Source organism: Rhineura floridana, chromosome 3 (assembly GCF_030035675.1).
Source record: "Rhineura floridana isolate rRhiFlo1 chromosome 3, rRhiFlo1.hap2, whole genome shotgun sequence".
Lineage (NCBI taxonomy): Eukaryota > Metazoa > Chordata > Lepidosauria > Squamata > Rhineuridae > Rhineura > Rhineura floridana.
In genome coordinates, this window is record NC_084482.1 from 134,179,818 (window position 1) to 134,205,350 (window position 25,533).

The 25,533-nt window shown below is 44.1% G+C and overlaps 1 protein-coding gene across 9 annotated transcripts in view; it reads right to left on the reverse strand.

Moving 5' to 3' along the window:
- Positions 1-16,885, reverse strand: part of ITIH4 (inter-alpha-trypsin inhibitor heavy chain 4) — a 78,403-nt gene extending 61,518 nt beyond the window's left edge. For all 9 annotated transcript variants that reach the window (XM_061618008.1, XM_061618007.1, XM_061618006.1 and 6 more), the window contains exons 1-9: positions 16,781-16,885; positions 13,643-13,803; positions 12,578-12,682; positions 10,433-10,595; positions 10,219-10,329; positions 9,989-10,117; positions 9,058-9,174; positions 7,301-7,469; positions 6,441-6,566 (exon numbers count right to left, since the gene is read on the reverse strand). In XM_061618008.1, the coding sequence (XP_061473992.1) occupies positions 6,441-6,566; positions 7,301-7,469; positions 9,058-9,174; positions 9,989-10,117; positions 10,219-10,329; positions 10,433-10,595; positions 12,578-12,682; positions 13,643-13,803; positions 16,781-16,855 (1,156 nt within the window). In that variant the 5' untranslated portion in view covers positions 16,856-16,885. The remainder of the gene's footprint in view (positions 1-6,440; positions 6,567-7,300; positions 7,470-9,057; positions 9,175-9,988; positions 10,118-10,218; positions 10,330-10,432; positions 10,596-12,577; positions 12,683-13,642; positions 13,804-16,780) is intronic.
- Between the last annotated feature and the right edge of the window lie 8,648 nt (positions 16,886-25,533).

The window sequence follows — 25,533 nt, forward strand, 5'->3', positions numbered from 1 at the left end:
TAAAACACAAACACCATTCATTGGGTTAAATCATGGGCCACTTTATTAAACGGAATCAATTAGAATAATGAACCTGCAGAGGGGAAATCAAGTGCGGGAGCATTCTGATGATCCAGGCAAAGCCTGCTTGCAGCCATAGGGCGACCAAACCTTGCCTGAGCCCGGGGCTGCCCTGTGCCAGACCCCCAGCTCAGGCCACACCCAGAAGATGTGTAGGGGGTCCAACCCGCATCACCGCCCCCCGGAGCCGTGAAACTCCGAGCGGATGAGGCACGTTGGCCCCAAAGGCGGCCCGTGTTCTGCCCCCCGGGCCGTATAGCCCTGAGCTGCAGGCCCCCGGACCGCCAATCGCCCCCAAAGGTGCCTAAAGGTGTCACCTAGCTGCCCTTTCCCTTTAAACCTTTTCCCGCACTTCTTTGCCACAAAAGGGGGACAAGCCTCTGCTTAGTCTCCCTTTACCCCACACCCGATAAGAATCTCATGCAGACCCCTCTGCAGGTCCATCAGGAGGATGGCATCGTTGCCTCCCGAACTGCATGTCCAAGCATGTCTGCCACTGAGGGCCTTGCCCTCCATGTCCGACCACAGCAGACAACCCAAGGCTACCGAGGCCTCAACTGCATGTCCTCACATGCCTGCCACTGAGGGCCTTGCCCTCCATGTCTGACCACAGCAGACGACCCAAGGCTACCGTGGCCTCAACTGCATGTCCTCACATGCCTGCCACTGAGGGCCTTGCCCTCCATGTCTGACCACAGCAGACGACCCGAGGCTACCAAGGCCTCAGCTGCATGTCCTCACATGCCTGCCACTGAGGGCCTTGCCCTTCCTGTCTGACCATAGCAGACGACCAGAGGCTATTGTGGCCTCAACTGCATGTTCTCACATGTCTTGCCCTTCAGTAACCTTCTGCCCTGAACCCTGCTGGAACGACATGGGTAGGAGACCATTCCAGCGCATACTCTGTCGACCCAGTCACCAAACCATGGCCCACCATCAGAGGCCCAGCTGTGAACCAATGTGCGTTTGCGGCCCCAAGGCCAGCCTATGAGCTCATGCCATGGCTGCAGAGTAGACTGCGCATCTGCTCCATCCCCGTCCAGCAACCTGCCAAAAACAGAAACAATCGTGAACAGTTGGGTCCCAGACCTTCAGACTCGCCCCTGGGGTGAATGTATTCCATGCGCCCCCTACTTCCACCTCCTAACGGCCTGCACCTGCATATACAAAAACCAAATAGACCGTCCCAGGTAGGCAATTCCACTGCCGGGTAGGCAACCCCAATTCCGGAGGGGCATGACCCTCAAACCCCCATGGGTCCGCTCCCAGGCATCGCGACACTAGACCGAAACTTTATGAGGGAAGATCCCTCCCCCTGAATATCAGGCAACCAGGCCTATAGCTTCCGGCCAAAAACACTATGTCGCCGTCATGGGGAAGTGTCCAGACCAGGGGAGGGTAAAATAATGTGGAATGACTCTTGTACCCCTGGTCTGCCTGGAAACAAACCTTGGACCCCAGGATGGCTCGAAGGGAAGTCTGACCTGGCCCCAAACACCCCCACCCCCCATCCGGAAGGCTCCAAAATTAAGTGTGAGGGGTGCTACATGTAACCGCTGAGCTTTGAAGCATGATGGTCACAGGGCACCTCCCTGATCAACAATCCCTGGCGGGTCAGGTGAACATGGAGGGTGAGGATAAGGGGTATGGGGGTGTGCATGGGCCAGCTGGCCAGCACATGACATATCCCAAGACATGTGAATGGTCCTAAAGGCCCCCTGCAAGCCTACCTTGCGACACACTGACAGACAAGCTTTACTCCTACCATCTGTGATGAATTCCAGGACATGATTCCTAGGAATAGGCCACACTTTGCATAGCCCCTGCCATCCCCCAACTCCCAGGAATCCCCTCCTGCCCTGACCATCTCTGACTCCCCTCCCCCATCTCCCAGTATGCGGTATGGGACTAGCAGAGTCGGTCCTTCCTCTAACTGAAACACCATTGACACACTGCAGGAACGGAGGGGGCCACACCGCAGGTTGGCGCATAAGGCAGCCAAAACCCTGAACCTGTGGTAAGGCTGTGAAATCCCTGTTATGGCACTATAAACCCCACCGCAGAAGGCCCCCAATACCTGAAGGGCAGAAAGCAAACACTTTCCCAGCCCCTGAAAACTTCAGGATCTTGATCTGCAACAATTCAAGCTTTTCCCAGGCAGCCTGCAGCCCTGGGTCCAAAAGTCAATTTTAATACCCTGGAAGGTGAACACTGGGGCAGGATCCTCCACTTTCCCAGCTGCCAAAAGAACTCCCCAGTTCATAGCTACGCTATAAACTGTGCCATCAAGCGCTAACATGCATCCAAAGTCTGCCCTACCCGAGAACTGGACATCATGAAAATAGTGCCCCACCGCTTCTGGGGCCTCTCGTCTCCTGGCTGTCCCTTCCAAGAAGGGGCTGAAGTGCTCCATCCAAGAATACAGCAGCCCATAGGTAATGCTCTGCTGCATAGTTGACCTAAAAGGCAAAACTCAGCAGCTCAAAATCCACCATGTGTAACAGCTGGCAACGCAGGCAGATTAGCTGCCACACTTGCCCATAAGGCATCTCTGCCACAGGTGCGCACTATATTGAATGAAGTGTAGTGCACTGTGCATAGACTATCTGGTATGAAGCCATCACTGACTGACCCCACTTGTATGACGGATGGTGAATCAGGTAGACTTTGCCCACTGCCACTTTGGGCACTATACGGGGGGGGCACTGAGAGAGCAGAGGTAGGGGATGATGGGAAGGGGCCAATAACCCTGCCCAACTGTATGTCTTCATCAATTGTCCCCTGGACCAGTGCGTCCATAGGATCTGGAAAACCGCATAATAAAGAAAAACCACATCATAAAATGAGTCTCCCCATAACTGGGCAGTCTGCAAGCAAGGTCCATAGCCCTCGAGCGTAGCTGGGAAGGGACACTTTTCTCAAGCAGCCTCTGCTGGGGGCTGCTTCCCACTCCTTTGGGGGGCCCTGGCCCCACATATCCTTCTGGCTTGTTGTTGTGCCTTTAATAGCAGGTTCGTATTCAGCAGTTATTAGATGGCATGGAGTTAAGCAATGTCATCTTCTAATGTCTGCAGATCAAATGACTCTTAAAAGCACAGGACTAGAGGCCTGTAAAAAGGTGGGCACCTTATCTACAGACCAGTTTGTAAACTAGCTAAAGAGAAGATGCAAGCAAATGTGCAGCCTGCACGTGATTAATTCCATTATGTTTAAATAATTTACTCAGAGAAATATGAATTGGACCAATTCTATGCATACTTACTTATGAGAAAATCCCCGAGTGTATCGTTACTTCTTCCCCCGGAAGGGTGCATGTGATTGGACACATACAGCAGAATCCTATGTGTGTTTACTCAGAATACCACAGATTAAATGGGTCTTAGGACAGAGGTTTATGGGACTTAACTGATGGAAAGGTTCATATATTTTTACCTGGGTTTTGAAGAACGTATTTGGGGGGGGGAGAAGCTTGACAGTGAAAAAAGGGGGGATGAGTTCCCTTTGCATTTGGAGTTGAAGTAGTTTTGGAGGTGAGGTTGCAGCACTAACTGGGGGTCCCTACTGGCTCCTGCAGCCTCCTTTCTGTCTCCAGCTGCCCCCCACCCTCATCAAAAAGCCTCTGCTCTTTGTAATTACATTGCATTGCTCCAATCCAAATGGCCGCTACGTTATGACAGAGCATCTTTCTAGGTTATTCTGCAAAAGAAGTGGTGGCCACAGGCAGCAGGAGGGTGTGGGAGTGCAGGCAATTTTTTTTGGGGGGGGGGGCCTCTCATCTCAAGTTCTCCCTAATTGACTAACCCCTTCTCTGAACTTTCCTGGTTTGCAAAACAGTGAGGAAGTGGGATGGCCTTCTCAGTACATCCCTTAATAAAAGCATCCCCTCTCCAGCTGCCCCTGGAATGCCCCCAGTGTCAGATAGCCCACTACCTCTCTAGGTAATTGGTAACTGAAAAGTAACATTTAGTTTAAACTAAAAATACACTTCAGTATCAAGAAAAGGAGTCTATTCCTATTTTGCTTTCTGTAATGGGAAGGGGACCCCAATAGAAGTATCTCCTGGCCCTAACTGGAGGTTTGCCACCCATTACAGCATTGTGAGAGACATGTAGTGAGCAAGCGGCAATGTCAATTGCCACATAAAGTGTGGAACTGGACCTAAATACATAGAAGAGGAGAGAGACAGCTCTTCGTCTATGCATCATCCCTTTACCTGCTGCATTACTATGCTTAGAGAAACAGACAGGAGCTCTCCATGAATACTTGCCTCTATGTTCTTCACAGAAGCCTGCCTGCATAAATATTTTGTTTAGTTTAAATAGAAAATCCTTAAAATAACCTTTTCCCCTACTGTTCTTTTCAAATTATATTTAATCCATAAAAATGCTGACTGTAATTCACCTTCAGCTAAAGTAAACATTTCTCTCTGCATACTTAAAACACAGACACACATGCCCTGGGTTGCAAGACATATTTGGCTTTTCCAATCTCTCTTTTACTATCAGCATAGAATTAAATTTTAAACATTGTCTCTCCCCTTACTCCACATATTCCAGGTTTATGATAGAAAGTCTAGGGTACTATTTAACTAGAAGTAGGTTGTTGTGTTTCCCTTAATCCCAAACATTATTTCTATGATAAATGATGGAATCAGAAGGTGATAGTTTGAAGGAAAGAAACAGGAGAGAGCAGAAGAGCATCAAAGGTGCCCCCATAGCAGTGCAGTTTGTTTAGGCCTGACATGTTCTGAATTAAAGATTCTTCCTCAGGGGTAACTGAAACTGAAACTGTAACTGGAAGGCCACCCGTGCCCCGCTGCGGCTGAAAGTCCTCACGCGTCTCGTCGCAGCCGCAAGGCCGGCCCATCAGAGGCCTCACCGCGGCTGAAAGTCCTCCCGTGCCTCGCCGCCGCTGGAAGTCCCCATGTGCCTCGTCGCAGCCGCGAGGCCGGCCCATCAAAGGCCTCGCCGTGGCCGGAAGGCCTCCCGAGCCTCGCCGCGGCCCGAAGGCCCCTCGCGTCCCGCTGCCGCCGCTGCCCCCGCTAGGCCGGCGCACCAATGGGCCCGCCGCGGCCGGAAGGCTCCCCGCGGCGCGCAGCAGCCGCCGCCACAAGGCCTCCGCCGCCAAAATTCAAAGGAGGGCGGGAGGCTGGTGGAGTGGCCTTAAATGGCCTTCAGCTGCCCCGCCTCCTACTGTGCGTCACGACGGCGCGCTGGCGCGCCACGTGCGCACGCACACACCCTTGATGGCGGCCTGGCTTCGGCAGCAGCCGCAAACACGCCCCTTTGCCCGGCAGGTACCGGGCACGGAACGGGAATGGGGAAGTATAATGCCCTTCTGTTAGGATGGAGGATATACTGCAAATTTTGTTGCAGGTACCACTGGTTTGAACTCATAAAACTGATCTCAGTGGGTCTTACTCTCAGGTTTTCCCATGCTCCTTATTTTGTTCGCTCTATGTTCTACTGTGAGTATTTTACAAGACTGAGCAGTATGTGAGAACTTCAAGATAACTTGATATAAGGGCCCAATAATATAACAGGTACTATAATGTGACTGCTCTGTAAAATAGCCAAGTGTTGAGTAACAGGTGTGTATCAGAAGAACAGCACTGATTTCTAACAGGCAAGTATTGTGGAAGGGAAAGGAATGAATGGACGTAACAGCCAGGATAGGAAGAAACAGCATATATTATTATTATTTGCTAAATTTGTATCTTGCCCTTCCTCCTGGTAGGAGCCCAGGGTGGCAAACAAAAACACTAAAACCCTCTAAAACATCTTAAAAACAGACTTTAAAATATATTAAACCAAACATATTTAACAACATATTTTTTTAAAAAAGCGTTCAAAACACATTAAGAAGCAATTCCAACACAGACGCAGACTAAAAATCAACATCTGAAAGATAATTATGAGACGTGAGGAAATGTTATGGAAACATATAGCATAAGAAGCAAGCCCTGTCCAGGTAAGCTTCAGCAACTTCCTCCTCCCTCCTTTTGTATCACTCAGGCTCTTCTGCTTATTTGATTATCTCTTTACCAAGGGTATGGGCATATAAATCCTGGCTGAATGTTTGAGAAGTTTGAAAGAAACACATCTAAAGATATGAATCAAGATAAACTTTTGTGGAAGGGTTGAAATTGCATGTTAGTGCAGAGAAGGGATAGGGAAAGGTAGAGGAAAGAGGGAAAATTCTCTCTCTGAGAGAGACAAGAGAGACATTTATATATATATATATATATATATATATATATATACATACACACACACACACACATATGATGTTTAATTGAACTTTGTTGACAAGTATGCATTAAAATTAATAAAATATAAATTAATAAACAGACTGTTGCTCTTTTGCTGTTTCTAATTTACCTTCAGTGGGTTGACCATCTGTCAGCAAAATAATCATTGAAATGCTTTTGTCTGGCAATACCTCAGCAGTGGTATCCTTGTCCAGTAAGTTTATTGCTGTCTGAAGGGCACCATTGATATCTGTTGCTGTAATGGGAAAGAAAACATGAGAGTGAATTTGACCATAGAGTTGGATTGTTCTAGAGAGGAGGAGACTTCAAAAGGCATGGAAGGAGACAGTCAAGGCCACTCCAACCTTTAGACAAGGTAAGGTGGTGGACTCTGGCTGCTGACTTTGAGTGTCATGAAAAGGCAGCCAGTTAATCACTATTTCATTTGATATTATTGTAATGTTTACCACCGAGGAGGGGCGAGAGGCATTTGTGGGGTTTTCTACTTCATGTGTCAAAATAACTTGACCAGCCTTGAATGACTTGGCACCTTGATTGGCAGTGGCCAGGGATGGGGTGGGGCATTTGCTGCTCCACTCCAGGCAGCGAAATACTGCCCTGGGAGAATGGAGAAAGGAAAAAAAGAGCTATAAAAGTAGATATCTATGCCTTAAAGAAAAGAAAACAAGCCTATGAACATAAAGAAAAATAACCCCAAATATACAAAGATTAAAGGTATCCAGTAAAGAATTAATATGCTGAACGGTTAATGGCAAAGTCTAAAATTGAATACAGAAGGGGTAAGGTTACCAATGAAGGGAAACCAATAGAGGGGGAAAAAATAAGTCAAGCAGTTGAGTGAAAAACTGAAATAAAAAGCTGAAAATTAGGTATGGGATATCTCTCCCTTTTAAAAATTAATTGGAATGAGCATTTCTGTTTAAAACTGTGCTGAAAAGTTTGACAAGTCTGCATGGTTGACAGATTTACCTCCTTGAGCATTAATGGTCTCAACATGTCGTTTAGCCATCGCCACGTTCTCCTCTGTGGCTTGAAATAAAGACGATTGCCACTCAATCACATTTCCACTAAAGGTGACTAAATTAAAATGGTCTTCGGGATTAAGATCTTCCAAAATCTTTTTCATTGCCTCTCTTGTCTATAGAAACGAGTAAAGCAACATATATTTTTTCAGCCATGTATTTATAGTCAGAACCTGAAACCTAAAATTGACTTGTATCCAGAGAAAGATTTCTGCAGTGTGTGCGCCTAACAGCTTAATCCTAGACATATCTGCTCAGAAGTAAGTCTTACTGAGTTCAATGGAACTTACTCCCAAGTAAGTGGGCACAGAACTGTAACCTAACAACTACATATGTTGATGCATATTTCCTGTACAGAAGTGTTTTAAGGACCTCTACATACCAGCTGTTTGGGGCAAAATATGTGCCAGAACAACTGTTTGAGTCTGTGTTGTGTAACTATGATTTGGTACCAATTTCAGATTTCATTCTAGACTGTTAGAAATCCATAAAAGATATGTTATTCCTCCTGAAAATCCTGTTTTATGGTCTGTTAAAAAAAAAGTCAAGAGGTAGCCATTCTTCTATGGGAGAAGGGTCGTAGCTCAGTGGCAGAGCGTCTGCCTTGCATGCAGAAGGTCCCAGGTTCAATCCTCGGTATCTCCAGGTAGGGCTAGGAGACAATTCTGTCTGAAACTCTGGAGAGCTGCTGCCAGTGTAGACAATACCAAGCTAGATGGACCACGGTATAAGGCAGCTACCTAGGCTCCTGTATTCTCTTAAGAAAACTGACTTGACAGGAAGCGTGTCAGCACTGAAAGTTACTTAGATAAGTGCCAATATGTGGTGGGTTCACACAAGAGGATAGTGCCTGTGGTAGTAGGACGGGAGTGGTCTGCTGCTGCTCTTCTGCTGTTAGTCAAAAGAAGGTATGGCAATGTGTCATTTCATCAGAGCTTGGAAAAGTTATTCTTTTGAACTACAACTCCCATCAGCCCAATCCAGTGGCCATGCTGGCTAGGGCTGATGGGAGTTGTAGTTTTAAAAAAGTAACTTTTCCAAGCTCTGCATTTCATGGAGTGCAGCAACAGGGGCAATGCATCTTCTCCGGTGCTTTATGCTCACACAGACCCAACCAACTTCCAGGAGGTTACATAGCTTTGCCTGGAATATGCTTGAGGTGTTACAAAAGTCAGCAAAAGCAGTTATACCAGAGAGAGAGAGAGAGAGAAAGAGAGAGAGAGAGAGAGAGAGAGAGAACAAGTGAATGTGGGCAATAACAGTCCGACAATCTGGCTTTCATTTCTTCAAAGGGTATCATGTCTTGTGTAAACAGTCGAGGACGCAGTGGCTTTGAAAAATCGAAGGGCGGGGAGTATATCCCAGCTACTGGAAATGACCAGGCCCAAAGTGTCAAAACCTCTGCTGTTCTGTCTGTTCGGATAGAAACAGTTGGGGCCTGCTGAATGATGAAAAAAATGAAATGAACTGCCTTCAAGTCTATTCTGACTTATGGGCAACCCTATGAATAGGGTTTTCATGGTAAGCGGTGTTCAGAGGTGGTTTTACCATTGCCTTCCTCTGAGGCTGAGAGGCATACCCAATAAACTAAGATTCATTTTGATTGTTGAAGAGACATGGGTTGCTGTCCTTTGAATTTAGCATGCATTTAATTTCACATGCACAAGTAAACTCCAGAACATTTTCTATTTGGAAACAAATTACCTGCTGGATTTTCTTGCCACTCATAGATCCACTCTTATCTATAACAAAGACAACATTTTTGGGAAATGTTGGCATTTGACTGGGTGCAAAATAATGCACAAAATACCCATTAACAATCTGAAAACAAAATAAGTGATATTAATGTATTGCTCATACATATTTCAATACAACAGTGTATAAACTAATGAAATTAAAATGAATTAAAGTATATAATAATGTTGCTGTACTCATTACATTCCAGAAAATGAAAGTTTGTGTGAAGACATTGATTTCCATGTGTCAGTTCAACTCTATCATGTGCACAACAGCCTGCTGTCTGAGGGGTTCAACCAACCCTGATGAAGAGAAAGCAAGTGTAATCCTGCCTATGTCACACTAAGTCACACTGAGCTCAACTGGGCTTTCTCCCAGGTAACTGAATATAGGATTGGATCCTCAATGAACCTTTTATTTAAACACCCGGCTTTATTGGTATGTCAACTGGAATTTGTGTGTCATTGCCTAAAGATAATTACACAATTAATTTTAATAAACTACTACTTGTCTTTCTACCAGAGACCACATGCCTTTACAGTTATCCCTGGCAAAATTACTGTAGGAATTTCCATACAGAACAGGCAAAAGACAAGCTGACAACTGTTTGCCATTGGTCTGAAGGAAGCTTCTCTCATCTCTCCCACTTAGTAAAAAACCTAGAAAATTGACTGGCATTTCTAATCTCAGGAAAAGGTTATGTTACAATTCAGTTCTGGTTCTTTTTCAAACAAAAGGCTAGTTTTTAATATTTCAATATGCTGAACGCATGAAAAGTTTGAGGGTTGCTGCCTGAAATTGAGATCATACAATTTGTAAAAGGCCCTTTTCCAGTGTTTTTCCCCCTTGAAATTAGCTAATTGATGTCCATTACTCTGAACTCTCAGTTATCTTTTACCTGTATATCACCTGCAGTGACACCCCTTTTAACATCATAACGTATGACAAAATCTCCATCTAGCAGAGTGTCTTCCAGTTCAGGGTTTTTTCTTTGTTGAGTTCTGGTTGGTTTAAATGAAATGTGGGCCTAAATATGAGGCAGAAAAGCGAACAGTCAAGCTAACGTAGGAGGACCAGTGATTCACACATGCACCCGATATTAAGTCTTCTGCTCCATATCATATATACCTTGGTCTCATTCTGCACCTTTGTTAGAGCATTGTTCAGTTCATTGGTCATGAAGGTGCTGTCAGTTTCCAAGAAACTTATACCTTGTGGTTCAAAGATGTGGGTATCAATCTGAAGAAAATAAAAAGATACATTAGGGTTATATATTTCAGCTGTAACATGGGGCCGGCGTGGGTGGTGGCATTTGTGACAACAGCCTCTTTTGAGAATTTACCTGAAAGTTATTAACAAGTTGTTTGGGCTTGACCTTGATCAGCAATTCATACTTGCCCAGCTTTCGCTTGAGTAACTCCTCATATATCAGCTCGAAGGTAACCTTAGAAGCCACTGCAATATTGACTGAAACATGAAATTGTTCTAGTTTTCTTCCAATTGATCTGGGAAATAAGAAATCCAGGCTTTATTTATGCAACAGTTTAGCAGCTCATCCTCCAGTTTGTATGGGAAATAAATTCTGGATGATATTCAGTTGTATCCATCCACTAGTGAAATGGGCTCTGATGAGCGATGGGACTTTTCATTCTCCTCCTCCTCCCCTTGCAAACCGTCTGTGCCTGCCAAATCTGGATGGGGGGGGACACAGAGGCATGCGGGGAGGGGGAGAAAGATAGGTCCATTCCATAAGTAGAGGTCCACTCATATGGCATGGGATGGCATGGGATTTCACCCATGTATTTTTCACAGAGCAGTGTATTATCCCATGACAAAACATTGCCCAAAGGCTTTAGTCACCAATGTAATTTACAAGCTTTTTTTACTCACACACCACTCTAATTCTTTAAGTTAAATCCCAAGAACTGAAGGTATTGTATTGATACATGCTGCATGTTTGCACTAATCTGGAAAGGGTTACCTAAACAGAGGGTGTTAATTAAACAAAACCAAAATAGGTGACCCATACCAGAGAGAGAACTTATTTCAAGTTCAGGGTCATTTATTGTTCCAAGCAAAAGGCATCAGCTCATCCAGTCATAGGCAAGAGACAGCAATGCCAGTTTGATGGGCAAGGAAGGTTCAAGGATAGGACTTGTCAATCTGCACAGGTATACTTGTGCTGAAACTGGGGTGCAGACACTGAAGACACGACTCCAATACTTTCCATAGTAGTTTAGAAGAGGGAATTCTGGCAGGTGCAATCTGTCTTGTTAAGGTGAATACTGCCAATGATGATCAGAAAGCCTTTATGTGACGCTTCCATTCATCCCTGGAGTGCTGAAACAGCAGTGTCCAACACCAGGAATCCACAGAAATTGACTTTTCTAGAGTGCCTAATAGGGACACAAAGAGCTCTGCAAACTACTTGTCCCTGGCCTCCCTGCAGATGGGACGCTGCTGAGCATTTTCACTTCACTACCCCAAGAGCCCTGGGACATGACATTTCTAGGACATCAGGAGCTTTTTTTTTTTTTTAGTACTAGGGTCCCTCTAAAACATGTCATTTTTCAAGAACCCTTGCTAGAGAAAAACTTCCCCAGGAAATAGCAGTCCATTCATAACATAGCTGAGCATTATCATTTCCCAGGTTCATATTCAAAGCCCAGAAAATGTTTGAATTTCAGGGACGTCACCACCCAATACCAGTGAGTTTTTGATATGGTATCTGCAACCCTCAGCAGATCCACATCATTAAAGCCAAAAGGAGTTCTTTTAAATTAAACAAATGATAAACTAGTAAAATCTATGCTCTTTTACAGTGTTACAAATTCAGTATATTCAAAATGCAGATGGAGTCCATTAAGACTTATGTTCTAAGAACAGTGGGTTGGATTTACCACGGTGTGAACAGAATACCACTTTCACAATGGATATTTCACCTCCTTTGCCCTGCAGCCCCTAAAAGACCTTTCTGGAGGGTAAGAGGATCCTCCTACACAGTACAGCTGTTGCACAGAAGACTGCCGTGGGAGAGGGAGCCCTGTTCATGCAAGGTTCCTCCACCTCATTTTTGCAATTCACTTTTCCAGTGCAGAGGGGAGAGAAGGAGACAAAATGACCCATTACATAAGCACAACTTTGGATCCAACCCACTTTGTCCTGGGGTTGGAACAGTTAATGAATGTATTTGCTTAATAATCATGGTTGACCTACATTTAGGGACAGGGTGAAATTTTTACTCAGATTATGGAGTTTGATGCCTCCTAATTGTACTGTGATTATTTGCTCAACTCTTTTGGTTTAGTTTGCCTTTTCTTGACTCACTTCAGCTTTTGGGAATGATGTTAAGGATGCTAAGAGATAACAGCAATGACTAGTAAAGTAGCTGGTGTTTGTAAGTAGCTTTCAAAATATTCCAATATATTTCTATCCACTCTGTAGTTTACCCATGGCAGGAATGTCAGGGGGAAAAATAGCTGCTTACTTGACCAATCCAGCAGTTTTCCCTTGCGAAACAGCAGCATCATACTGATCTTGTGCAGATTTCTTCTCCTTAATTATTCCAGGATATATTTTTCCATCTATGATCCTTAAAAATCAGGATTTTGAACAGTTATAGTCATTGGGAAGACAACATTTGCTGGTTCAGAGATGGACAAGAAGAACATAGTTAGAAAGCAAGGGTAGCCAATGTGGTGCCCTCCAGATCTGTGGGGGACCACTTGTATCATCCCTGACTATTGGCCATGCTAGCTGGAGCTGCTGGGAGTTGGAGTCCAACAATATCTAGAGGGCACTATGTTGACTACCCCCTGGTCTAAGCTCACTGGCAAAAAGAGAAAGAAACTATATTCTACATTTTCTCAGTATGATTTTCTCTGCACATTCAGAACTTAACCATGCATTAGATGAAGTTATGGAGGTAAAATATCAAGCCGCAATCATCCAGCTCTTCATAACATTTCCGCCAAATAATATTTCTGACTTTAACCAATACAAATACCACTCCTGCTGCATTTTAACTCTGCATCATGGCCACTTGTGGGACAGCTTCTGCAAAGTCATCTCTCTCAAACAAGTAAGTTCCTCTCAATGGGTCACTAAAAAGGTGTAGTCTTGTTCATACTGTCCACACCCAGAGACACTTTGGGTTGTATCAAGAGTGCAATCTGGATACCAGCAATGAACTGGCAGGGGATTTTTGCAGAGTTTTCCCCTATGCAGCCCCCTCTGCCCCCAAAATCTGCTCTGGAGATTCTTTCAGAACAGTGTGGGACGTGATGCTGGAAGAGAAGGTAAAACCAATTTTATCTCTGGATGCGAGGGAAAGGTAAAACCAATTTTAATCAGATTCTGTTTTCATAAATTTAAAGGTGAAAATTGTTTCCTCCTTCCGCTCATTGGGATATTCAGGTTGTGGCACTGGAAACTCCAATGGATCAACTCACTTCCACAAATGGAAGGAGGCTTTCTGTTCATGGAATAGCAGGGACTGAATCCAACCCTCTATCTTTTAAGATGCCCTAGAGATATGCTTACAAAGCCTTACATGCTGAAGTTTGTGATGAAGGCAGTCTTGGGTAATTCCACTTCAAAAAGAGCCTCCTTGGATTCATTTGCTCTGTTGACAACTCTGCTGGTGATGACTGTGTGGGCAAATCGTGATGTAACTTTGCAGTCCACATGCAGGCTGTAGATTTCAATGGCATTCTGAGGAAGAACAGGAGAAGATTCTGTGAATCAGTTCAACTTCTTCTACACCAAAATGTGTTTATGTAGAGCTATAAAAGTCAGTATGATCAACTCTCTTCCAGATAGGGGACATCAAACTAATGGCAAAGCTAAATTATTATTGTAGAAGCCAATTATATTTTTGATTGGCAATCAAAATAGCAGCTTTGGGCAGGACTATGAGTTTTGTAGAATTCCTCCCTATTGGGAATAAAACACTAACACTTGTAACAAGTAATCTGAACTAGGGGGTGAGGAATAGACAGAAAGGCAACCTACTCTTCCCTCGCTGATTCCTTCTTTAAAATAACTACTTGTTGATATGCAGATTGTTTTTCTCAGGCTTTACTTCCTCTTTCTTTGTAGCTAGTAAGCGTGTGTGAGTGTTAACCTCATGACTCCATAATGGGCCACATGCACTCAGAATGGCTTTATTTCCCAGGAGCAATAAACCTTAAGTTTCTTTATTTTTTCAACCACCAATCTTACCAGACTAATCGTTTCTGCACTCCACTGCTATATATATATCAAACTCCAACATGCCCTGGGTTATAAAGTTCTTGTGCAGCCTTCATGCTGACTGCATGCAGCATTTGGCTGGGTTAACATACTGTGGGTGGGTGTGTTTTTTCTTTAATCAAACATTGAGTGACCCTGGACTATCTACTTTTGGAACTTTTAGATATTCAGAGAAAAAGGATTATGCTTTTGAGGGCTCCTCCTGTTATTTTAAGTTTCATATTTCACGATGACACTGTCCCACCACAATAAGATATGATAGTGATTCACATGGCTTTCTTAAATGTTTATCTGAAGTCTGATTTCCACTGAAGTCAGAATTTTGTGAAGATGGAAAGCAGTGATAAAGTACTCAACAAAGTTTGTAAATTTTGTGTACCGCTGAAGTGGATCATGATTAGGTTATAAAAATATGGATGAGTATTTTAATCCTGTGCATGTCTACATCCATGGGTAGAGTAAGCTCACTGAACTCAGTGGGTAACTAAGTGTGCATAGAATTGCAGGCTTAATCTTTTTCTCCCCCCCCCCATATAATAAGTGTTGTACAACTGCTAAGTTTAATGATAAAAGCAGAATCTTTCTGGGATAAGTTTTTCTCTCCCTCTCATAATGCTAGAAGTAGAACACACAGATATCCAATGAAGCTGAATGTTGGTAGATTCAGGACAGACAAAAGAAAGTACTTCTTCACACAGTGCATAGTTAAACTATAGAGTTCGCTCCCAGAAAAGTATGGGTGCATGCACACCATATATTTAAAGTACATTTCCTCCCTCAAAGAATCCTGGGAACTGTAGTTTGCTCCTCACAGAGCTACAATTTGAGGCACCCTTAACAAACTAGCTTCCAGGATTCTTGGAGTGGGATATGCTTTAAATGTATTGTGTGTACACAGCCATAGCGATGGCCACCAACAGGAACTAGACAAATTCTGGGAGGATAAAGCTATCAAAGGCCTTGTCTCCATGGTTGGAGGCAGTATGTCTCCAAATACCAATTGCTGGAAACCGCAGGAGGGGACAGAGCTCTTGCTTGTGGGCTTTGCATAGGCATCTGGTTAGCCACCGTGAGGACAGGATGCGAGCCTAGCTGGCCGATTGGCCTGATCCAGCAAGGCTCTTTTTATGTTGTTATGTAATCTTAGTAAAACTGAATCTTACTTATCTCTTGTTAAAAAACAAGCAAATCTGCCTTTCTTTGAAAATGCTGATTGGTTATAGGAACCTAGGAAGCTGCTTTATATGAATAATACTTGGTAGTGCAATGGTAAATGTTGAAGTGCAGGAGTCCATCATGACAAGTTCCATAGCCATGACCCTGAGGAGGTTCCATTACCATGGCTGCACAGAAAGTTCCAAAATACAGGTGGCTGTATTGTATATAATATAGATACCAACTCCTTTTCTCACACTCACTGCAACGAGCACCGGTATGTAGCATAATACCCAGTTCATTAGGATCGGCACAACTGTTATCCAATGCATAGTTTCCTGGGAGTAAACTCCGTTGAACTCAACGGTGCTGACTGCATAGGTTCAACTCATAAAATGTGTGCTATGCTAGCCAATGTTGTGTGAGCAGAAGTAATGAGAATTCTCCATCCTCTCCTTCCCTCTCTTCAGCCTTCATGACTCCAAATCTGCTCTGGAGAATCCCCCAAGCCTTAGAAATACAAAAATTCTTGCAAAGAAGCATTACCAGTTAAACTGCTAGCATTAAGTAGGAACCACACCAATGAAAAGGAAAGAAGGCTCTAGCCTCGTTCTCTGATTTCTTCTATGCTAATCTTTCATAAGTGAACTTGAAAGCCTCATTATTACCACTTTTATTGTCAGAGCAAGAAGAGTCCCTTAATTACCCTGGTACTCTGGCAGATGATGTTAATATTGCTATGAAAAGCTGCAGTCCCCCTCCACTATGCCACTGGTCAGACCCTTGGTCCATCTAGCTCACTCTTGCCCTACACTGACTGGCAGGTTCTCCAGTGTTACAGACAGAAGCCTTTCTAGCCCTACATGGAGAAGCTGGGAACTGAACCTGGAATCTTTGGCATGCAGACAAGATGTTCTAACCCTGAGCTATGGCTCTTTCCAGGTTATACACTAAATTAATTCTTTATTGCCCGCCTACCCCCAGTTGGTATTTTGAGATAGCATGATTATCTCAATGCATGATTATCTTCACTAGCTTTCTCGGGCGTTTAATTGTGCCCATGAGAGGTCTACTCATGTGAATAGTGTAAGGGAAAGGAGTCAGAGAAGACAGCAGCTCAGTTTCTAAGAACAAGAACTCCCTATTATGTGTTGTTAACCCCCCTCCCATTAAACTAAGTTTTATTTAATGACTGGATATCACAGATTCATATACATTTCCCCCATATTCTTAAAAAAAAAAAAAAGGAGACATGCCTAACCAAAAAAACAAGGACAAATACCTCAGGTACTGCAGGTTCGGTGAATACTGCCAGTGAAGAAAAAGCCAGCCACACAACAAAAAATTGCCTTTCCATTTTGGAAGTGACAAATTCACAGAAGAGAACTTATTTATAGGAAAGAGTTAATGAACAACTAAGATCTGAGTGAGTCTGGGAAATGAACAGGCCTAATATTTACCCTCTGAAACAGAACATTATGATTGAAACAGAAAATCCCTCCCCCCCCCAAAAAAAATCTGGCTGAACAAGTGAAAGAAAAAAAAGTAGTCTACTCAAAACATCTCCAAAGCCTTTCATAGATACTGAAAATATTTATGAGTGTCATCTCCACTCCTTTACACATGCAGTTTTAAGAAGAGGTCTGTACTATTAAAATCTGCATATTATTTATACATACACACATACGTTCATATACTGTATTTATATTAAGCCTCCTGCTGTCCATGTGTTACCACAGGAAGCTTAATCGTGGCAAGATGTTACTGTGCTACTACTTGCAACAGTGTAAGATAATTCGGTATCCTATCCCCAGTCAACAGTGAAATAAAGAGCTCCCAAAGTAACAAATGCGGCAAAAATTATGTCCGCAATAAATGCAGAGCAACCCTCCACCAATCACAATATCACCTACTGTAGACAATTCCTTCAGCAGACTACCAAGTATGTACAGAAAGGCCAGATGTGCACTATACATTAAAGAAGCATATGCCACAAATCAGCCTTTCCCAACCAGTGTGCCTCCAGATGTTGTTGGACCACAACTCCATCAGCCTCAGCCAGCATTGCCAATGGTCAGGAAAGATGGGAATTGTGGTCCAACAACATCTGGAGGCACACTGGCTGGGAAAGGCTATGCCACATTAAATAATCATGGCTTCCCCTAAAGGTCCTGGCAACTGGAGTTTGTTAAGATGCTGAGAGTTATTAGGAGATTCTTATTCCCCTCACAGAGCGACAATTCCCAGGGAACTGTATCCCTGCCTAGTGTACAGGGCTGGTGCCAGGCATGACTGGGCCCCTGGGCACCAGCCTGCCCTCTGCTCACAGTGCCCACCCGCATGCCCCACCTACCTCTCCCATTGCCTCATGTTAACCACTTGTGCGCTGCGCGCTCATGTGTGCCATCAACCAAGATGATGGGGGCTTATTGAAGCCTGAATGGTCTGTATGAGGGGGTGCTCCCTTTCTGCAATCTATGGCAGAGTCAGGAGTTGACACTACTGTGGATCGTGGAATGGGAGAGCTACCCTCCCACCCTAAGGAGGGGCCCCTGGGCCTTGCGTGGCCGTCTGGCACCAGTTCTGCTATAGTGTGTATGTTTTCCTTTTCCCAAGGCAATGGCTATGGAAGGTGGCAGTTCCTTCTATCCCCAGCTTCATCAGTCCAGATCAGATTGTAAAGTAATAGCAGGGCTGATTGAGGAACTGCAGGTATGGGTTCGAGTCTCCCTCAGCACTAAACATTTCCACAGCCAATATTTCAGGACAGTATGCAACTGATATGTATATGATCACCACATCACATAAATAACTATTCTGCAGCAGAAAGATGCAGAGACATACATCATTTTCAGAACACTGTGCCAGTTTTAAAATGGATTCATTGGCTTCTCCCACTAGGCACATTTCAAAGTGGTGCTTTCTTTCTATAAAGAGCTATGGTAAGGCCAGGGTATCCCAAGGACCACTTACATACAGACACATTAAGATCAGCTGGGGAGTCCCTCCTCCTGTTGTCCCTGCCCACAGAAATTAGATTGGCAATGACTAAAAATTGGGCCTTTCTTCTTACTCATGGCCAGGTTTTGGAATGCCCACCCCAGGGCTTTTTAAAAGGTGCACCCTTCCTATGAGTTGTAGGTGCCGTGTGGAAATGTCTTCTTAAGGAACTGTAACTTGTGCTGTTTTATTTCTGCTGATATTTTCCTTGTTTTGTAAGCCACGTCCAAAATGACCAGTTGAAAAGTGGGATAGAAATAGCTCAAATAAATAATGTTGCAGGAAATACCAGGGTACATGGAGCAGTTGGCAAGGCTAACATCCTCTGGGGCTGGTGCTAGAGCAGGAACACTTTTAGGAACACCCAGGGCTCATCTACACAGTGGTTTAGTGTGTGTTTGGTGCTACTTACATCCCCTTTTAATTTGCATGATTCACATGACATTACTGGCAAACAGAAACTATCACAGTTTTACCCCTGTAAATCCGTACTAACCCAATCCTCTGATAATGCAAAAAAGGAAGGAAAAAGCATCTTCACTCTATATCTCTAGTGCTTGCAGACACTTTGCTCCAATGCTTTTAGATGAGTGTATTAATCATTCCCCCCTCCATGTCCACTCCTTCCTCCTCCCTTTGTTCATTTCATTTCCAGTTGAAAAGTGGGATAGAAATAGCTTAAATAAATAATGTTGCAGGAAATACCAGGGTACATGGAGCAGTTGGCAAGGCTAACATCCTCTGGGGCTGGTGCTACTTGTGGGCTTCCCATAGGCATCTGATTGGCTACTGTGAGAACAGGATGCTGGATTAGATGGGAAACTGGCCTGATCCAGTAAGTTCTTCTTACGAAACGTATGCCATCCTTTGCCCATACAGGCACTGACCTTGAACTATTTCATTGCTGGAACTTGTGCATGCAGGGAGGAAAATAGATTTGATAGGAAGGATGGACTCAGATGTTTATCACAAATATTTCGAAATAGTGACCCTTGATAATCGTTTGATACCCCTTGCTGGCAGACGGGGCCACACACTTTTAATCAGTTCCCCCCACCAGCCCTCTGTAACCCCCCCTGAAATCCACTCTGGAGGATTGGGATCCCTCCAGAAGCCAAAATCTTATGACTGCCAAGTATTTATTTATGGAGAGTCATAGGTGGCAACTGAACTGTTTGTGTAACTCACTCAAGGTCTGACTACGTAAGCCCCAGCATGACCCAACTACTCTTCCTTCCGGAGTAATGTAGCTGGGTTCAAGTCTATAAAACTGCCGCCCTGGGCTCCTACTGGGAGGAAGGGCAGGATATAAATCTAATAAATTAAAAAATAAATAAAATGACCTCATCACCTTTGTGGCTCAGTGCTCTTTTTCTCCCTTTCCAATTTGACTGCATTCAGACATGGGGGTTATTGTGTTAGTTTTATGGATTATAATGGTAACATTTCTGTCCCAATTTCTAAAATTCCTAAGGCCAGTGGAATCAAGGAGCATCCCTAGACTATGTACCTGCTTCTTCAAGGGGAGTGCAACCTCATCCAGAGCTGACAGCCTTCCTATTTTCCAAGAATCACCAATCTATAATACCCTCAGCTTGACGAGTTTTAGTCTCAACTTAGCACCCGCCCAACGTGTTATGGCCCACCGACACTGATCTAGCACATTTTCAACTTTACCTGAACCAGATGGTAAGGAGAAATGAAGCTGGGTATCATCCACATGTCAATGACACTTTGCCCCAAACCTCCTGATGATGGCTCCCAACAGCTTCATCCTCACCGCCACACAGTAGGCATGGTTATGAAGTTTTACTTGTGCCCACTTGGCCTCACAGCGTGTCTTTTGCCCCTTCCACTCTAGCCGTCATCCAGCCTGTTTCATTGCCCTTAGTTCACTGATGTACCAAGTTGCCAACAGGGCCTCCACAATGCCGGAGAGGACACTCAGGGGCAACCATGTTAAGAGCTGAACACACCTTGTTGTTCCACAGTGTGACAAGGGCTTCAACAGGGTCACCTGCTCTATTTACTGGAACTCCTCCAAGGCATTCAGGAATCTAGTGGATCTATTTGTGCTTTCACACAACGTAGAAGCCAGTTCAAGAAATCTAACAGAATATAATGGAAGTACTTGTTTCCATGAGAAATGATTTCAGGAATATTCTGTTTGCAAGCCCTAAAATCCAGTAAGTTGTGGTAGTTTTGCACTGTCATTATGCTGTGATCATGTGGCCAGCAGAGGTGCAGTATCCCAGCATGCAATTCACTCCCACTTTTTACCTCATTAAAATTGTGCCAGTATTCCAGCATAGGTGTGGGTAGCAGTCCCCCCCCCAAAAAAAAACATGTCAGAAACGAAAGGAAGAGGGATCACGAGACATGACGTTTTGGTTCTGATACTGTTTTGGAAAATGTGACTTTGATAAATTTAGCTTTAAACTCAAATTGAATCAAATCTCTCCCCCATCCCTCCTCAGGGGTGGGGAACATCCACGGGCTGAATGCAGCCTTCAGGTTTCTAAACTTAGCCCTTGGGACTCTCCATAAGTCATGTCCCCCTCGCCAGGCCACACCCATCACAGGCAGTTTTCCACGCACTCCTCTCAGGCACTTTTGCCTTCCTGAAACTTGTCCTTCAACTGTAATGCCATCTCTTTCTCACCTGGATGGAAGTGTGTGTGGGGAGGGAGTTTCAAACTTACTTTTAACTCCAGGCCTGCCTACCACTGGCACGAGGACCCCAGAAGGGTAAAAAAAAAAAAAGGTTTCCTACCCCTGCTATAACACATACCTGTGTTATGAGTTCCACATACATGTATGACCCTGGGGACATGATATTTGGAATTTTTCATCAGGAGATGGTTGCATGCTGTGGGGGATATTATACTATACTTCTACTTGTTTTAATTACTTGGAGGAATCAGCAAAAAACCACAGAGTCCCAATTTGGTTTTTAAAAATAGAAAAAGGTGTATTTGTTGACAGAAACAAAATGGCAGCATGTAAAATGGTTTTGTGGCTTGTAGCAGCAGATGAAATGTTTACAGAAGAATAAAATGGTTTGTTCAAACAGAGAGAGCTTAATGCAGTTTACCCAAACCTGCATTGCCTGGACCAGCTTAACTTGTTGCTGTGACAGAGATAGAAACAGAGGAAGGTGGCTGTATAAGGAGCAAGGAGTGGCAGTAGGGATCCGGCAAGCTGAACTGGATGCCTAAACACATATGGGGAATGCTTTGATGCTAATGGCATAGATTTGTATCACACAAGGGCAGAAGAATAGAGTGATTTAAGAAATGGAAGACGTAAAGGAAAAACACCAATAATTACTTGTTACAATGAGAAGAGAAAGAGAGGAGAGGGTTTAGCGGCGTGGCTGTATTACTGAGCTCTGTGAGTGACTAGGCACCTACCTTGTGGCTATATACCACAGTCTGCAAATACTAGAAAGCGGACTGTGGATAATCCAGGCTCTTGACCTGATAGAGGATCAAAGGTATTCCAGCCTTTGTAGGTTGCCTTTCAGCCCCGCACCAAGTGCCATCCAAGTAAGCAACCTGAGGTCTTTAGAACCCTCCCAGTATAGTTCCGGAAAGAGAACTATTCTTTAAGGGAGAACATAAGGCTTATGTCCCCCCTTCAGGTTCCTGACAAACCTGAAGAAAATAACAAACATGGAAAGAGACAAAGGAACAAGAGAGAGGAGGTAAGGGTTAATGGGAGAGGGAAATAAAGCAGAGCTGGTCAGAACCCAAGCAGAATTGGGCAGCCTGTAAAGCACCTTGGACTGAGGTGTGCTGTTTTCCAAAACACTAAATCATGGTCCAAACCAAATCTTGAGGTTGGCATACTCCCCTAATACATAACTGTATAACTGACATAACACTGTCGGTACAGTGAAAGAAATTTATCATACTAGAAACATAATGATCCAAGGAATATAATGATCCTTCTGGTCATTGGCTTGGACCCAAAACGGTGTGTGTGTGTGGGGAGTATTCAACTAGATTGTGCAAGGACTAGTGCTAGTAGTAGTACAGGGAGAATTCTCCCCTTCCTTCCCCTTTGCACGCCCCGCATCATTCCTAAATCTGCTCTGGAGGATTGGGGAAACCCCCAGCTCAGATTTTGGGGATGCATGGGGGGAGGAGAGGGAAAGATCGTTCTGTTGTGCAAGGAGAAATCGGAACAATCTACTTAGCACTATGTTGAATACAACCCAGAGTTTCCATGAGTGGAACTCTGCTCATTTGATACCCCTTGCTGGCAGACGGGGCCACACACTTTTAATCAGTTCCCCCCACCAGCCCTCTGTACCCCCCCCTGAAATCCACTCTGGACTATTGGGATACCTCCAGGAACAATGTGGGAAATGGTGCATAAGGCTGTAGGGGGAAATCCCCTCCTTTTCTCCAGTGGGCACCTTCAGTGGATCTCAGTTCCTTCTGTGAATGGAAAGAGCATTTCTGTTAACGGTAGGGAGATTGTGCATCCACCTCTTTGGATTGGTGTGTTTGTTTTGATTTAGAAAATAGAGGTAAAGAATACAGGCATACAGTACATGCTGCAAAATTTTAAATAGGCAGATTCTTCATATTAGTACAGGTTACTAAGGACACCAGAGATAAGTGCAGAAGTGTTGTATAGGTTTTTAAACCATGAAGCTGAGAGCTCCCCTGTGAGGCTCTCTTCTGCAAATGTTCTGCTACAGCAGGAACACTTTCAGAAACACTCAGGGCTCATCTACACAGTGGTTTAGTGTGTGTTTGGTGCTACTTACATCCCCTTTTAATTTGCATGATTCACATGACATTACTGGCAAACAGAAGCTATCACAGTTTTGCCCCTGTAAATCCTTAGTAACCCAATCCTCTGATAATGCGAAAAAGGAAGGAAAAAACTTCTTCACTCCGTATCTCTAGTGCTTGCAGACACTTTGCTCCAATGCTTTTAGATGAGTGTATTAATCATTTCCCCCTCCATGCCCACTCCCTCCTCCCTTTGTTCATTTCATTTCCTGTGGGCTGAAAAGAAACCTCCGCTTTCCTCTCCCATTCTGCAAGCTTTTTTTATGTTGCTGCAAACAGTGCCTCTGTTTTCTTCCCCCCCCTAACTTGTGCGCAAAAGCATAACACTGCTCAAAGATTTGCATTTCAGCCGTATTGTACCAGGGAAAGCACAGATATTCACACTTCTGGGTTTTTTTTTTAAAAGGAACCTACTGCAGCATGCTTAGTTGCCAAGCAACCAGAGTGAATGGAAATGTTAGATTAGAGGGCTTGGTCATTAAGAAACTGCGTGATTAATCCTTCCCCTCAGTGTGAATAGAAAGCACTGTATTTGCAGCTGGCATTGAGCCCTTACTGTGGATGGTACAAATAGAAAAAGGAGGTAAAAACAGTGTCTTTAGTATGAAGTAATTCTCCCATGTGGATAAGCCCACAGAATCTACTGATCAAATTCAACAATTTGTCCTTACAGATTTAAGAGAGGACTCCTCTGCGATCTTCTGGAATCTGGTAAGATGTCAGAAAGCAGCCTTAATACTGCACAGACTTCCTAGGAGGGTCAGCCATGACTTAGAACATTGAAGAGGATTACTCTGTTCTAGAATGTTAGGACTTGGTGTGGCGTTACTGCTTCAGCCATTGCCCCCAAAATAGAGGAGGATGACTGACGGAAACAGTAATATGGTGCAGGTAACTATTATAGACTAGTCAAGCTATAACAGGCAGGGGTAGGATATTAGAGAGCAAAGTCCAGGGAGAAGACCTTGGAGACTTTTCCTCACAAAGAAGGAAAAGCCTTTCCGTAGACAATGCCCACTATAACATGCACTTGCCCAGAGCTTGGAAGTAATTTGTTACAAGTAACGAATTACTTGCAATTCATTACGTTTTTGAGGAACGAGTGGGTAATTCCTTTACATTTTGATTGTAATAGAACTAGGAGTAATTTTATTGCTTTTGTGGAGTAATTGTAATGTTTCCAGCATTACTTTTGGGTGTTGCTTGGGGAGGGGAGGAGGGGAAGTCTTCTGCTCCTCTGATTTGTGGATGAAAATCATGTGCCTCAAACTGGGCTTGTGTGCAGCTTTGCTCTTCCCTCATGCTCTGTGGGTGGGGAGGAGGTGACGAGGGAGGAGGTGGAGAGTGAGACAGGGGTAGAGTGGAGAAAATTGTTTTAAAAAATGGACGGTGGTGGAGAAGAATGTAGTGGAAGGCAAGAACATGGATAAAGGAGAAGGAGGCAGCAGCAGAATGGAGATAAAGAACTGTGGAGGTGAAAGATGGCAGTGTGTGTGTGTGTGAATACTGAGTTTGCACTTGGCACACAAAGTGACCTCCACACACCATCTAAGGCTACTGTTCTGCATTTGCAATATTTTAACTTTTTTGCATCTCGGGAAAATGTTTGCTTGAGTGAGTGTCCCTTAGTTGGTGGCAGGGCAGGGTCTGGGAGGTGGTTAAGTGAGAGAGATTATGCTGGCTGGCTGAGTGGGGGAGGTTGCACTTGGTTTGATGTGCAAACATCTGAGTAGTGGCCTCAGCCTCCCTCCCCACCTCCCTTACCAGCGGAGAGACCGCCATTGCTATCTTATGGATAAAAATAATTATTCTACTACCTCTGTATGTGTGTGTTTATTTTTAATGTTGTTTTAGGCTACTTATATGTACAGGAGCCGAGGCCAGCACCTTGTAGGCGGTTTTTTTAAGTAACTGAAATGTAATTGTAGTGATTACTTTTGAGAAAAGGTAATCAATTACTTTCAGAGCAATTGTATTTGTAACGGTAATTACTACTTTTGGGGCCATATAATTGTAACTGTAATTTATTACTTTTAAAAAGTAATCTTCCAAGCTCTGCACTTGCCTCATCCATTCTAACACAGGATATATTTTTTTTCTATTCAGAAATACTTTCATACGTAAATTAATACAAGCCAATCATAACTTATTAAGGCTGCAGTTTTATGCTTATTTACCCAAGAGTAATCTCTATGGAACTCAGTGCGTACTCACCATACCTTTAAAG